Below are 17,368 nucleotides of genomic sequence, written 5' to 3'. Positions count from 1 at the left end.
TACAAGATTGTCTTGAATATGACATTAACCCCTTGAGAAGGTGGGAAGAATATGTGGTTGTGGGAGATGAATGAGGGAGTAATGGAGGTGTGGTATAACTACACATAATGGTGAATTAACTCCTAGAAGTTATGGACATCCACATTATTATATTTACAACAGAGTTCTAATTATACTATATTTGTGATGCTGACTATTCAAACCTATATATACTCATGCTCTTTTTCTTTCCTTCAATTTTCGCTTCTTCTTTACTTGCTTATGATATTACATGTGATTTTATTGAGTTTTTAGAATTTAATCTCGCATTAAATTTTATTATTTGAAGTCATTAGAAACTATGTCATCATCAATTGATTCTTCAATTTGTTTGTGCAGCCGAACGAAGATTCAAGTATGTAATTGAGACTTCATGCCGATTAAGCTCGGCTTTAAAGACATGTTTCTATTCTGAATTTTATTTCTCATTAATTCATATTATTTCTATTTATGTTGTTAAGTTTTTTATCACCTATTTGAATATGCAATATGTTCAAGTAGTACTTTTTTTGTCAAAACATACTTATAAAGAAAATAGAGAATTGCTTGCAAAAAGAAAATTGTACGTATAGATTTCAATTTACACACACACACATATATATACATATATACATACATACATACATACATACATATATATATATATATATATATATATATATATATATATATATATATATATATATATCATACTTTTGATGTATATTGAATGATAGAGTCTATTACAATTAGACATGATTACAAAACTGGAAAGAACAGGCTTTATAGTTTAAACTTGTGGAAGAAAATTATTTATTGTGATGAAGATATTTAATTATTTTTCTAATATTTAAGACTTTAAAATCAGCTAGATTTGTATTGTTTTTTTTGTCTTATTAGACCTATTTAATATAATTTATTTGTTAAAGAAAAATAACAACACATGAAATTACAGTATTTAGTAAATTTATCGTTTGCATTATTCATTTACAGGTGATTACATGAGTCTATTTTTAAGATATAGGATTCTTCCTCAACTAATTTATGTATTCATAAATCCTTCCTTATGTGATAAAGTAACACCAAAATAGAAAAATCAAAGTAGGAACCTTTCGTGCCCCTAAAGTTATATGTAAGTTTAGGAGTTTGTGTTATTTATTATATAATTATATCAACAAAATGTGACACCAAAATTGAAGGAAATAAAGTAGGAAACGTCTGTGCACTAGAGCTCCATTAGGTTTCAGAGTTTTTATTTTGTGTTAATAAAGTATAGTCGGTTTAATTTTGTATAATTTGATTCATAAGTAAAAAAGGAAAACTCATTTAAAAAGAGCACGTACGAAGTTAGAAATAAAGTTGGATTTGCGTATTTTGTAAGATTTCATTTTTATTCAGAGTTAAATAATTTTTTCAAGTTATGCATTATATTAAAAGATTATTACTTTTTTATATGAATTTCATAATAAGTGCTAGGCTACACATGCAAAGCATGCCCTTCATTAAAAGATTCTACGTACAATAGACAAAATTGTTGTCATTTATTATTTTCCTACGATTAATATACACAAACACTAATATATTTCCTCTAAAAAAAACTGCAATAAAAACTAGCCCATATTTTTTGGCATAATTTTTTCTATTTTATGTTGGATAGAATTCTAATTATAAAACACTAATAATATATTATAATTTTTTTGAAAAGGCAAAACACTGCCGTTAATTATCAATTTTTTGTTGAATACGCCTTTTAATTAGGGTTACGATTCACTTTATTTAGGCATAGGATTCAGTTTATATTTAGAATTCTATTACACCAACGACTTGCTTTGATCTCATCTTTTGTTACTTACATTTAAAATTCACTTTAGGCTTAAAGACCTTTTTAACAAAATTGTCGTCGGCTACGAAAGAGAAAAATAGATTTAAGATTCTGCAATAATATCACTTTAGGGTTAGGACTCTTTAATCAATTAGTTACATACTTAATACTCTATAATTTAAATTGAAAACACTTTTATAAAAGAAGCCAGTATTCACATTCTTTAACATGAAATTTTGATCAGTGTTTTAAAAGGCGGGGGCGTAAGGCGGGGCGTTTTACATACGCCTCCACGAGGCGTAAGCCTCGAGGCACATGGCGTAAGCCCCATGGGTATTAAATTTTTAGTATTTCTTAAAATAATATAATTACAATAAATATTTTTAAATAGGTAAAATTACATTAAAAAAAAACTGTAAATAAATGAAATATATATATATATATGTATATGTGTGTGTGTGTGTGTGTGTGTGTGTGAGCACGCGCGCGCTTGGTCCTCACAAAAAAATTATCAAAGCAATCCATTATACACCGCTTATAACTTGTAATTATATATAACATAATTTTACAAGTATAAACAATACAATGAAATAAAAGCAATTATGAAATGCAAAACAATTCTAACATTTTAACTTTCAAACACGGAAAAAAACACAGTTTCTTAAAACACTATTACTATCATACTATTCATTTTATCTCCCTATAAGCAAATAATCAATAAAATTTATCAATATTACAATTAAAACATAACTTCTTCATGAACAAAAAATAAAATTATATGATAATTCTGATACATAGGACTTATGACCAAAGACAAGTGAAAATGTACAATTCTCCTATGTGTTTTTTTTTTTTAAATTAAGTGATATTCACCCTCACGACGTTCTCAAATAGTAAATATCCAATACTACGACTTGTTATATGAGTTACACCCAATCTTCTATTTCTATAGATGAAAAACTATTAAGTATCATTATTTTGTTAAACAATTATGAGGGTGAATGATTTTAATTAAGGAATTTAAAATATAATTTGTGTAAGAACTGTTAGGCAAGTCCTGGGCGTTGGGCGTGTTTAGGGCGTACGGTTGGGCGCTTAGGGCGTAAGCCTCATAGGAATTAAGCCCCGCACGTTAGCCCCAGAGCGTTTTGCCACTGCCCTGCCCCGAGGCGATCCCCGGGGCGAGTCCTGACACTGCCTTTTAAAACAATGATTTTGATAGTATTGATGACTGCAGAGGTAAACTTTCATGTGATTTGAGGTAAACTTTTTATACTATTGTTTCTAGAAATTGTTTGTTAATATACTACCTCGAGAATGCATTGAATGATATGTTGAGGGAAGAATTATTTTTCCTGTGGAATAAACATAAAATTAGAGTTTAGTTTTGTCAAGATTCCAAGTTTTTTATGTAGAAAAAAAGGTTATGCTAATTTTTACTAGCTAATTATATTTTCAGGAAGAAATTGATGGGCCAATATTCCTCTAAGCATGTTTATGCCCAAACTCTGAATTTTATCTCCAAAGATAAATGAATTCCTTGGGAATAAGTTTTAATATGTTTGTGATTTGCAATGATAACAAATAAAAGCATATTCAATGTTGCATTATATGTTTTACAACATATTTTTTTACATGGACAATTATGTTTACACTTTCAGTATATCAATTATGATAACAAAAAGTTTCAATCATGACTGAGCAACTAAAACAATATAAGGTACGTAACATACGCTAAGAACGTCGTTATAAAGAGATATTATGTGAGATACAACAAACATAATAGATTTATCTCTTTTATACAAAAAATTTTATAGTTACAAATAATATAAAATTAATTTAATTAAATTCACATTGTTCGAATGTTCAGTACATATTGAATTTAACTAGTATGTCCGCATTTCATTTTCATCATTTAGACAGTTGTTTTAATTTTAATGAAAATGTATTCTTCTTATATAAATTATTTATTAATTCACGCGATACATACATGCAATACATGTACATTTAAGACAAAGGGCCTTAAAAATGTTGATTGAACCTTTTGTTTTTCATTAAAAGACTCCAGAATAGACAAAATCGTCATTTACCATTTTATTGGATGAAATTATAAATACAAATAAAGTTTTATATTGAGAAAAACAAATTGTCTTATGACAAAAAAGGAAAAGGAAGAAGAGAAAGAGAAGAAACAAAGGAAAAGGAAGAAGAGAATAAGTAGGAAATTCCTTCTTCAATTAATCTCCCTTACAAAGTGTGATTGTCGTAGGTTAAAAAAAAAGGAATGGAGAATAAGTAGAAACTTACTAATTAATATATTCCTATTAAAGAGAAGTAGTCAAATGGCCGTAGGTTTAAAAGGAAAAATGAAGAAGAGCAACAACAATAACATACCCAGTGAAATCCCACAATGTGAGGTCTGGGAAGAATAAAGTATACGCAGACCTTACTCTTACCTCGAAAGGTAAGGAGGTTATTTCCAAAAGACCTTCGGAAAAAAAACAAAGAAGGAAGAAGAGAATAAGTAGGAAAATTAATATTTAATACCTCTATTAAAGAGCATTAAAATCATGGTTAATATCCCAATTTGTTATTCTCTATGGATGCTACAGTTTAATTTACGGGAGGTTAAGTATTTATTAACCTAATCAACTTCATTCAACATGTTCAAAAACTGCAAATTTAAAGGGTAGTAAGCTGCAAAATTTCTTCTCTGCCTTTGTTTTTTAATACCTTTTTTTGTTTAATATAAAGTTTCAACTTTCTTGTAATTTGGTAGGCATCAATGTACAGATATGGCTATATGCAATTCAAGAATTGTCTGATCTTTGTTTTTTTTCTAGGTAGCTAAAGCATCAAAGGACATGGAGGATGTCAACTGAAAATCTTAATGTTTGAACTTAAAGGGTATGAATCTTCGAATAGGTTAAATTCATCTTAATTCAGAATATTCAAGAATTATTGTTCTTTTAAAGGGTATGAATCTTTCCCTGTACTTTCACTTGCCTCTGTTCCAAATACCTCTTTCAATAAAGTTTTAATTAGCATGTTCTTTTGCATTCTTTCTATTCGGAGTCCAGACAAGATGATATGCCGCAAGTAGGTTCCAAGATATACCTCTCTTTTTTTGTTTGAAATAGTAGGTTCCATGAAAAACATATGACTAGCTCTTTTTTGCTATCTCTTTGGCCTGATAGCCATGATTTTGACGGGCGTCACTCAAGGATTAGTAAAAGGTTTGGTCGCTAGCATAGAGTATACACATGCTACACAACTCAATAGTTTTCTCTTTTTAGATTTTATTCTTTGTAAATTATACAATTATTTTATAATTTACATAGATTAATTAAGGACGTGGTAGCTAATTGTGCAATTAAAGATTTGGTTGTTTTTTATTTTGCTAAAAATCTGGTTGATTAATGGCATAATTTTTCTTGCCTTGACTATTAGTCTATCATAGAGTTGAAGGTAAAGAAAGGTTAGTGTTTTTGGTTTTCATAATCGTTAGAGATATTTCTAAGGTTTTTTACTACTTTGTTATCATAATTTTATTTTCAAATCAATTATATAACTTTTTCGGCAACTTTGTTATTTTTTTTTTCCAGTGGCAACTTTGTTGTTTATCAAACAAAATTTAGGAACGTTTTAACCTTATTTTATTTATGTTTGAATTTTTAAATTGTTATCAGCTTTTCGCTATAAACATAATTTAATTATAGCTATAAAGAGATATTAGGTTAGATGCATCAAACAAAATATTTGGGTCAATGTAATAACATTGTTTTGTCATTTAAATGAATGTTGCATCTAATTTGACGTTCAGTGCTCTTTTACAATATATTTTTCTTTTTTATAAAATTTATAATTTATTAACACGTGCAACGCACGTACGCTAAACTAGTATATCAAAGTGTATAGCAGCTTCATAATTCACCTGCAAATTTGTTAAAGGACAAGCTGCATTATACTTAATTAATTATATATAAGGGATCTTTAGATTTCCTAAATAGATTTATATATATATATTTTAAAAATTGATAGTGTCATGTATTTTTGCACCACGTCAAACTTATATATTATACCATGTTACTTATTATTTAGTGCTATTAAATAGAGTTATTTGCAATTACTTTTAAATTATACATATAAATATTAAAATAAAAAAGCTAGCCATATTTTAGTCCTTTATATCTCATCTTTTAGAAAATAACAAAAATAGTCCCTTATGTTTGAGGGTAGGCTCAAGTTAGTCCCTTAAGTATGCATTGAACAGTTTTGACCTTTTAAATTTGTCAAATGTCAACACTTTTAGTTTCTATGTCAACATTGAAAGCAATACTTTTCACTAGCGAGACATTAGCTAGACAAAACTCAGAGTGTAGTTATTTACAGTAACATTTTAAACTTTCATTTAAGTTGTTAACCATTGAGGTTTACCTGTTAAATTTTAAAATAAAATAATAGCTGAACGTTACTGACACATGCATACGTTTGTTCTACTTCGATTTTTTTTTTTCAAAGAGTAGTTACTTTAATCGGAAAAGGGCCTAAAATACCCTTCATTCAACTTTCAGCTCAAAAATATCCTTCACGTTAATGTTTGGGCTCTAAAATACCCTTACTCTTCATAGACCTATTTCATTAACCACATGGCAGCCTCTCATTGGTCAACAATATAATTAACTTAAATTAATTAATTCTCCACTCCACCACCATTTAGCCCGCTCCAACAAAAAAATACCCGACCCCCCAATTTATTCCCCACTCCACCGTGTAAAAAATTCTCTTTGAACCACTTCTGTGTCAATTCATTTCCAAAGCAAACAGGATCCTTGCAACAGTGAATTTGAGCTTTTTCCTTGGTGTTTCTAGCATGTCCTGCAAAACAGAAGACATGGTTAGAAAAAAATACCATTCTTGGTGTTCTAATTAACTTGATTTTTTTACTGGTTTCTGTTACCTATTTTTGCTACTGCTACTGGTTTTTGCTACTGCTTATGAAATGGGTTGGTCTGTATACGGTGGAGTGGGGAATAAATTGGGGTTGGGTCGGGTATTTTTTTGTTGGAGATGGCTAAATGGGTGGTGGAGTTGGGAATTAATTAATTTAAGTTAATTATATTGTTGACCAATGAGAGGCTGCCACGTGTTTAATGAAATGGGTCTGTGAAGAGTAAGGGTATTTTAGAGCCCAAACATTAATGTGGAGGGTATTTTTGAGCTGAAAGGTGGATGAAGGGTATTTTAGGACCTTTACCGATAGTTGAAGGGTATTTTAGGTCATTTTCCGTACTTTAATTGATTGGTTTAAATAATAGATTATTTAGGTTAAAATTCTTCAAAAAAATAAAACGTTTCTGCTCCGGAAATCAAAAGATTATGTGAACGTGCAAGGATCCTCCTCGAGGTCTAAATGGATCTGAATTCAGAAATGAACGTTACTTTAGTCGTCCCTCATGCATATATATTCACATCAGAGTAGTTTTTAACTCGGTTTTCTATACGCAATCACTCATGTCTTGAAATGGAATCACTCATGATTTCCGTAAATGGTTCTCTTCTTCCCATTTTTAAATACAATTAAAGCCAAAACGCTTAACATGCAAGTGCTTAAAAAGGAATCTTCACAGAAACTGTTCCTATACAAAAATAATGAGAAAATAGAAGACGTGAATTAGTGCAATGGTCCAAGCATTATATAAGTAGAAGTTGGTGTCTACCTTTCCATTCATTCACAAGGTTAGTAATTAAGTCAAAAGTGTACGAAACAGTTAGTACTTCAAAACTTTACGAAAAGAAAATGAATCCAGCTGATGATGTAACATTATCTTTCCCTGATTTTGATATCCTCGAATCTATAAAGCAACATCTTCTAAATGATTCCGATTTTTCTGAAATTTTTTTAAACAACTTCGAATTGCCTAATTGTCCTACCTCAAGTTTTGGCAGCTCCTCGTCGGCAGAAAATAGCGTCCACAGGGAGAAAAACTTTGAGGAAACAACACCAACTCAGGATCCTTCACATGAAAAGTTCGAGGGTGAGGAGGAAACAAAGCTGACTAGTGCAGTGGCGCGTGAGGATTGGAGGCGATACATAGGAGTGAGACGGAGGCAATGGGGGACGTTTGCAGCAGAGATAAGAGACCCGAAAAAGAGAGGCGCGAGGCTGTGGTTAGGAACATATGAGACTCCTGAGGATGCAGCATTGGCTTACGATGAAGCCGCTTTCAAAATGCGGGGATCGAAAGCTCGGCTTAATTTTCCTCACTTAATTGGCTCAAATATACCTAAGCCGGCTAGAGTTAAAGGGAGTCGTCATTCACACTCTTCCGAATCATCATCTTCTTCTTCTTCTTCATCCACGTCATTGGAAAATGGGACAAGGAAAAGAAAGATAGATATCATAAATTCCATAGCCAAAGCCAAATTGGTTTGTCACAGCTTGAATTTTCAAATGTTGGTATGAATGTGGATGTTTTCTTCGTGTTAACATTAGAATAGTCTCCAAAAAAAAAAAAAGAAGAAGAAGCTGGACAACTGAACTTATTGTAATTTCTCCATTCTCTTTTGTTGCCATTCTTCTAATGAAATTACTTAGACAGATAAATCGTCTTTCTGTTCTAGCACAATTTTGTCCGTTATCTCAATTGGTAAATAAGATCAAACGTTTGTCAGTTTTATAACGGAGAAAAAAGTAGACAATTTGCAATTCACAGTAACAATTTGAACTTTTTCCCTTTATTTAAACCAATCTCCTATTTTCATTTTATTCTAAAAACTACTTGGTTAAATCCAATCAAAAGTTGATTAATTGATCACCCCTTTTGTTTTTAGAAGCGTCTTGGATTAATACAATAGTACATAAATCACCCCATTTGTTTTATCCTGTAACGGCTCAGTGATGAAAAAGGAGCATAACTAGCTCAAAACGAAACAGTAAAATACTCAAATTACTGCATAGTAATTGAGTATACTATACATACAACATTGAAGGGATTAACAACCCTTGGTTTATTTAATACATATATAATATAACTAAACTAACACCATTGAAACTCCCTAGCATTATTCCCGGAACCACGCAGCTGATTTAACTGATTCTGCAGGAGAGGATAAAAAGGAGCAATATTAGAGATTATTTTCTGCTCTTTTGAAATTGAAAGCTTTCCTCAAATACAAGTATAAAACATTTAGACATGTAGTGAGGAGTAACTAATTTCAAGATTATTTTGGGACCTCTTTTTCTCTCTTTAGAGTTTTCACTAACTCAGTTTCCATGGGATGGCCTGTTCTTATTAATATCAATGTATTTTGATCAATTATAACAGGTTAATTGCCCTAATTTCTAGGTTAATTACTTATCTAACTTAACATGGATGATTACTTGTTGCTATCTTTTAAAATGACTTGACACTACGAAAATTATTTTTAAGCTGTCAGTATACATAAGATAAACACTTACGCGTCACAATTGGTGGTCCTGGAGATAGGGATATCCAGGGCTACACCACACTTGCTAGGGAGAGCCTGGGCAGCGTCATCTTTAAGGTTGGCGTATCGGTTCGCTGCAGCCTTAACACAGTTGCAAGCAGTCCTCCTCTCATCAGTGGACTGAGCCATACCTTTCAAGGTCTTCACCCCGCTGCAGCAGGCTGCACCGGGATCGCCACCCTGAGTCAGGAAGGGCACGCAGGGTGCCAACGTAGCATCAACTTGACCACAAGTGAAGGTGCTTGCTTGACTGGCCACGCTGTCATGGAGTTTAAGAAGAAGAAAAAAGACATTATAAGCTTCTTGTCTAAAACTACTTTTATAATGTCAGTGTATTTTAATCAATTGTAGTAGGTTAACTGCCTGAATTTAATTTCTAGATCAATAGTACTCCCTCCGTTTCATTTTACTAACACTCCCTGTAAGAAAGTTGTATTTATTAAGGTTTTATTTTACTAAATTAACCTTATCAATTATGCTTTGAAAATTTAAGTTTGACAACTACTAATACTCCATGTAGTTGTTTAATGAGAAGGATAGTATTGTACGAAAATGATAAAATGAACAACTAAGAAAAATCTATTTTTAGTATAAGGGTCAAGTAAAATGAAATGGAGGGAGTAATAATATAACTTAAAAAGGACAGTTTACTTGTTGTTATCTCTTAATTAGGTGACCTGACATTATACAAATCTTTTTACGCTATCAGTATATATAAGTTGAACTCTTACGCGTCACAATTGGTGGTCCTGGAGATAGGGATGTCGAGGGCTACACCGCACTTTCCAGGGAGAGCCTGAGCAGCATCATCTTTAAGGTTGGTGTATCGATTCGCTGCAGCCTTAACACAGTTACAAGCAGTTCTTCTCTCATCAATGGACTGAGCCATTCCTTTCAAAGTTTTCACCCCACTGCAACAGGCTGCACCAGGCTCACCACCCTGAGTCAGGAATGGCACGCATGGTGCCAACGTTGCATCGACTTGACCACAAGTGACCCCGCCTGATCGCCTAGCCATTGTTAGCTGAACCATGGCTAGCGCAACTAGAACTATTACTGCAACAACCTTCATGATGATTTAAATTAATTTAATATCCTTAGTTTGTATATATGTTGTTTTATGGAATGGTTGATTGTAGTGGTTTTCACTTGTATTTATACTAATTCGGAGATGGCAAACGGTGGATAACGATCGTAGGACTTACAGAAATTTGTTATGTTAATTTGGTTTTTTCTTTGCTTTAGTATTATGGGATGATATATGTCCCTTATGTAGCTACAAATATGACGGATCGTTATTACGAGTGATTCTGCACCATTCTCGTTGCTATCTCTAGATCAGCATTTCTTGATAACTCCACTTTGGAGTGGATAGACACATTACTAATTGCAATAATAATACTCCCTCTGTCCCAATTTCTGTGCTATAATTTGACTAGGAACGAGTTTAAGAAAGAAGAAAAACTTTTGAAATTTGTCTAAAATAAGTCAATAAATATGTGTGTGGTTGTATATTATTTCATTAAGAGTAAACGGAAAAGTTTCAAATTGGTTTTTTTCTAAATATATGAATGTATCATTCTTCTCAGGACAGACTAAAACGGAAAGTATATCATATAAATTGAGACAGATGGAGTATAGGCTACTCAATTTGTGTCTACTGTCTGTTTTTTAATTTACATGTAAATCAATGGAAGTTTTGTTTAAAGAAAAGTACTCCCTCAATACCAATTTATGTGAAGGGGTCGAGTACTACCAGAGTGAAAGCATTCAGTATTTGGTATAAACAAGATATAAATTCTTCAAGTGTTTCAAAATAAATTTAAATATTTTAAAAGTATTGAAAAGTTAGTCTGAATAAGTCAACATAGGTAAAAATGACAATTCGGTGAACAAAGCATTCCGTGCTATATATCTTGATCCGAGAAAGGGCCGCACCACTAATTTTATAGTTTATTAATCCAAAATATTTAAAAAGAGTATGATAAAATCCTAGTAATTAATGAAAAAATAATATTTGGCTCTACAATAATAACACCTAAATATAAATTGTGCTGGAAGTGCACATTTTTGTGATTGAAAACAATATGAAAAATGCATCAAATTTAATTAATTGAGATGGACAGTATATTAGATAATTCCGGGGCAATTCGCACGATTATCCCTATATTGGGGTGGCCTTTAATTTTTGCCCCTCAAATCTCTGGTCTTTAATTGTTGTCCTTCGGAACTTTAAGTAATAAAAAAGTGGCAGAAAATATCCTGACATTCGGGGTTCGAACACCAGCAGAGTGAAAAAAACAAATCGCAGGGCTACGTTTTCATAGAAATTATGCCTATTTCGGGCAAAGTTATGCCTTAAGAAATACTTTTGTAGTATAACTTAATTTCTACGAAACTATGTCGGACAAGGCATAGAAACTATGTCTTGTCCGGCATAGTTCTGTAGAAATTAAGTTACATAGAAACTATGTCTTGTCCGACATAGTTCTGTAGAAATTGAGTTATCCTAGGCATAGTTCTGTAGTATCATAACTTTGCCCCGAATAGGCGTAGTTCCTATGAAAACCTTGCATTGCGAAATTGTTTTATTTTTACTCTTCTAGGGTTCGAACCAGAATCTCTGATTTCATATACCAGCTAATAAGGATACTTTGGCGCAGAAATTTTCGTTAAATGAGAAATAGGAGCAAAAATTAAAGACCAGCAATTTGAGGGACAAAAATTAAAGACCAGTCCATATGAAGGACAATCCGCGCAATTTTTTTTAGGGACAACTACGTATATATACATATTAAGGAGAAATATTTACGAAACATGACGATAATTTTATATTTACAAAACATAGCATTACAAACTCTATACAAAACTTTAATTTTTTTTTTTAAAAAAATTATTATCTTTTAAAAAAATAAATTGTTTTTACATTTTTTTTTGTTGTTTAATTTTTTTAAAATATTGTTTATTAATTATTTAAAAAAAATATTTTTTTTAAAACATTTTTTTCGCTCAAAAATTTCTGTATCAAAGTTGTATGAAATGTGTATGTCTCGCTTAAGGCTTAAAAAGTTCGCTCAAAATTTAGTGTATGAAAACGGTATGAAAAATGAATGAAATGTGTATATCTCGTTCAAGGCTTAAAAAATCGGCTCAAAATTGTTTGTATGAAAACAATATGAAATTTTTATCTCGCTCAAGTCTTAAAATTTCGTTCACACATACACATTTCATACATTTTTCAAGGCTTAAAGTTTTCACTCACAATTTTGTGTATGAAAATTATATTAAAAATTTAGCTCACACATACACATTTCATCCAAGACATATAGCTATTGTCGGATATATCTAAGACTACAAATTCACGTTTAGTAAGATTTGTCATTAGTTAAGGGAAAAAGAAAGTCAACACCTTCGAGGTTTTTAAAGTATTTGCGTGAGATAACAGAGTCTCGTGCTGATAACGTGGTATGAAATAAAGACTAACTTAACTTATAAAGAACAAAAGATACAAAATGATCAAATAGGTAAAACAGTACGTCATACTGTTACTATTGCTTTTGTATTAATATTGCTTCTTGTTGTTTCAACATTACATATGAGCCTCCTATTTATAGGAGCAAAAAACAATGGATAAGTAACCAAGTAGACTTGGTGACTAATCCATAAAACTTACACGTATGGATGTCCAAGATAAGCACAAGATAATATCTTGGTGCATAAGATAATTAATGCACATCCACTGCTTAGGATATTTACAACACATATATAATAGTAGTAACATGTGTAGTTAATTAAATAGATCTCCAGAAAAGGGATATTAAGGATTCAATTATCTTTTTCAAATATCAATTTGTCATGGTTGCTTAATATGCTTACTTTAATCCCTATGTGAAGATAGGGATTAAAGTAAACTTGCAAACATTAGCTAAATTATTAAAAATCACACTTTCGAAATTTAAATTTCTAATCTAAATAAAGGCTAATTTATATTAGTTCACTAAAAAATTAAATAATTTATATTATGAATACAATGTTCACTAAAAAATTAACCATCAATTTCAATGTTTTTACTTTATTTGGGCTTGTGCATAGCACGGGGTTTCGTGACTAGTATATATATATATATATATATAACTTCCCTTCTCCCTCTCTTCTTCTTTTTTTTTTTTTTTTTTTTTGAATTTTCACCCGGTATTCGATATTCACATTGGAGCTCAACTATATCCGGATTCGCGTCGCGTAGGGCCTCATTTGGGGGGAAGCGCTCCCTACCAAAGATTTTTTCATACTCAGGGCTCGAACCCGAGACTTTTGATTAAGGAAGGAATAATCTCATCCGCTGCACCACCTCTCTCTCTCCTTTTGTTACTACTATATCCATATTTATTCTACAAAATATGAATAGATCGTTCTTATTTGGTACTTATTTCGGTTTATTTTATATATGATACTTTTAGTTCTACATTTAGTTCAAAAAAATAGTTTTTATATAATCAAGAAGGTATTTAATTTTTTAAAAAGTTTACCCTTATTTAGATAAGTGAGTTTTTAAATAATCAAGAAATTACATTAAATATGTACTATTTAATTAAGAGAAATTTAGTAAAAACATATCTTACTTTCTAGGGGTGAATGAATTTCCTAAGTGTGCTCAATCTATAAACACCATATACTATGAGCCGGAGGGAGTATCGATTAATTCTGAGATTCATAACAGAAAATATGTTGAAAATATATTAAGTAAATAATAAAATAAATTAATTTCCTCTCAAACATGTCATCCCCTCCTCTTTGTAACATCTTTTGCGGCGACGGAATAAACTCAGGGTCCCAGCTGGGATCTTGAAATGGTTACGGAAAAAAAAAGTAAATAATAAATTAATTGGTTACAGAGTTCAACATTGCCAACTTACATTTAATGCTTTAAATATTTGAAATAGCTGAATGAATGTCAGGTTGCATGTGCTATGGATTGACTACAATTTCTTGTCTTCCGCTTTTAACTTTCTGAATTATTTTTTTATAAAATAAAAGACTTATAATATGTATTATCTTCTAAATATTTATATTCCTTCTTTTTTATTTTCTTATCATCTGCACATGTGTTTACAAGTGGTTATAAAGAGAAAAGCATTAATTGTTAAACAGGCAAAATATTTTATTCTGTGAATATCTCTTGAGATGATTCGGGCAGATATATAAGGAAATAATTGCCCAAGCGGCAGGTACTCCATGTTTTTTTGCATTCCTATTTTGTAAATTGAAACTTATTTTATTGAGTTAATTAAAATTGAAGTATTATGTCATCTTTGTTGTCTTATAAGGCGCATAGTGATGAAGAATCTTTATCTTTTTAATTAAAACTGGACAATTTAAATGATTTCACGTCTCTTGCGTCGCATACTAAATACTAAATTATTAGTGAAACAATTCAATAATACATGAAAGAGAAAAAGTCTATATTCATACATTAAAGTTATCTAAACTTTAGTGATAATATTTTATTTACAAAGGAATGAGGAAGAAAAGCAGCACGAGGTTTGAAAGATTGACAAAGGAAAGTTCACCAAGTGACTCACCCTTTGAAATTTCTTAGCTCACTCACAGGTGAAAAATAAAATATATTACAACTAACTTTAGCCCCATTCTAATTTTAAGTGTCCTGCCTCTTTGAAGACAAGTATTATACTATAATAAAAGCTGACATTTTTATTTTATACTCCCTCTGTTTCAATTTGTTTGAATTTTTTTTTTTAGTCCGTGCCAAAATAAATGACCTCTTTCCTAATTTGGAAACAAATTCACTTTATGAATGATTCACAGCCACACAAATTTTCAAGGCTTATTTTGAACCACAAGTTTCAAAAGTCTTCCCTCTTTCTTAAATGTCGTACCCAGTCAAATGGGTTCATATAAATTGAAACAGAGGGAGTAGTAATTAAGTTTTGTTTATTTATTTCATTAGAGTCGTGCGTAATTTTTGTCCTATTTTGAAATATGTATATAGTATCCTAATTTCTTAGAACAAAATACTGTGTTTTAAATGGATGAAAATGCATGCAAGGCATTTACATGTATGTGTATGTTCTTTAAACGCCCAAATGTATGCCTCTTACTACTTCATAGTTTTGTGAGAGTACAAAACCCGTCAATGGTGCCCAAAAAAATGTTGCTTTTTTATTATATTTTAAAAAAAGTTAAGACGAGAGGACTTGTATATAAATTTGATAATGAATGATTTTTCAGTTGAAAATATTAATAGTTAAAAAAAAAAGGTTTTCCGGAGAAAAGTGATAAGTATGCGCAAAATTAGATGAGATGGCCAATTTTAGAGTCGGTTATGAGTTTTTAGGTACGGTTTGAAAAGTAATAGGACAATAACCACACTATAATGAGAAAATAAATTTGACAAAAGTACTTAAAACGTGTAAGAACTTACAAAGATTTGGACCCCATGAATTGTTTCTTGATTTTTGAATTTATAAAGGTTTGATCAGCCCCATAAATCAATCGTTCATGGGTTAGAAATTTCAGGAAATCTTTGAACCACATGAATCATTCATTGGTTCAACTTGTCAATCCTTTAAATTCCAGCGTCGTTTTCTGGATTTGTTCCGTATTTTAGCTAAGGGTGTTTTGTCCAAAACTCTTTCCGTTTTAAAAGAATGATTAAATATTAATATCTTTTTAAATAGCCGTTAATATTTAATAGCGGGTGTTAAAAGTGGTTATTCACCATTTTTCCCAATAAGTATGAAACGGGGAGCCCGTCAATTGACCCCTAGATTTGCCTAGACTGCGGAGCAAATGTGGATTTTTATTGTATAGTTATCCATCAAAATAATAGTCGATAGGTGTAAATATCTTGTATATTAATGTATATATACATATAATATACATATTTTATACATGATTAGTGTCTTTTTTTTTTGATATATTATATGACTAGACTACGTATATATACATTTTAAGGAGAAATATTTACGAAACGTGATGATAGTTTTATATTTACAAAACATAACATTACAGACCCTATACAAAACATGCTTTTAAAAAAAAATTGAAAAATATTTTTTTTAAAAAAAATATTTTTTTAAAATATTTTTTTATATTTTTTTTCGCTCAAAATTTTATGTATGAAATATGTATATCTCGCTCAAGGCTTAAAAAGTTCGCTCAAAATTTAGTGTATGAAAACGGTATGAAAAATATATGAAATGTGTATATCTCATTCAAGGCTTTAAAAATCCGCTCAAAATTGTGTGTATGAAAACAATATGAAATTTATATTTCGCTCAAGTCTTAAAATTTCGCTCACATTTTTGTGTATAAAGTTCATGTTAGATTTCTGTAAAATTAATATAACTACAACAACATTGTATACAACTTTGATACAACATTCAAGACTTAAAATAATCGCTCAAATTTTTGTGTATGAAATGTGTATATTTTACTTAAGGCTTAAAAAGCTCGCTCAAATTTTATATATGAAGAATGTATGAAGTGTGTATATCTCGATGTTGTGATCTCGCTCAAGACTTAGAATTTCATTCACATTTTTCGTATTTAATGCTCATATTAGGTTTCTGGAAATTAATACAACTATAATAACATTGTAACAACTTTCATACAATATTCAAGGCTTAAAGTTTTCGCTCACAATTTTGTGTATGAAAATTATATTAAAAATTTCTCTCATGTATACACATTTCATACATTTTTCATATAGCTTTCATATAAAAAAATTTGAGGTAATTTTTTAAGCCTTTGAGCCAAAAAAAAAAAATATATATATATATATTTTCTGGAAAAAAAATAAAAAAACAAAAAATGTATGAAAATCTGTCATGTTTCGTTATATATCGTTATATTTTGTAAATAGGAAAAACTATCGTTACGTTTTGTAAATATTTCTCCTTAATATGTATGTATATAGTTTTCCCTTCTTTTTTTTTCCTCGCAAGCGGTCACATGTGTGTAGCAAATATGGATATAGATGTAGCCCAATGGATCCGGATTAGCCCAAAGGGTGGAGCC

The 17,368-nt window shown here is 30.6% G+C and overlaps 1 protein-coding gene and 1 pseudogene across 1 annotated transcript; one reads left to right on the top strand and one right to left on the bottom strand.

Annotated features, from left to right (window-relative positions):
* Positions 1 to 7,582: 7,582 nt before the first annotated feature.
* LOC132645789 (ethylene-responsive transcription factor 2-like) lies at positions 7,583 to 8,539 on the top strand (annotated as a pseudogene).
* Positions 8,540 to 8,698: 159 nt separating this feature from the next.
* On the bottom strand, positions 8,699 to 10,470 carry LOC132645790 (non-specific lipid-transfer protein 1-like). The gene is made up of 3 exons (XM_060362988.1): positions 10,063 to 10,470; positions 9,303 to 9,590; positions 8,699 to 8,940 (listed from the first exon to the last, which is right to left on the bottom strand). Exons 1-3 carry the CDS (start codon positions 10,401 to 10,403, stop codon positions 8,931 to 8,933), a joined length of 639 nt encoding a protein of 212 aa, XP_060218971.1. The 5' UTR covers positions 10,404 to 10,470; the 3' UTR covers positions 8,699 to 8,930.
* Between the last annotated feature and the right edge of the window lie 6,898 nt (positions 10,471 to 17,368).

The sequence above is a fragment of the Lycium barbarum genome, chromosome 6, assembly GCF_019175385.1.
Source record: "Lycium barbarum isolate Lr01 chromosome 6, ASM1917538v2, whole genome shotgun sequence".
Classification (NCBI taxonomy): Eukaryota; Viridiplantae; Streptophyta; class Magnoliopsida; order Solanales; family Solanaceae; genus Lycium; species Lycium barbarum.
Note: the sequence above shows the minus strand (reverse complement) of the source record. Positions and strands in the feature narration are given on the sequence as shown.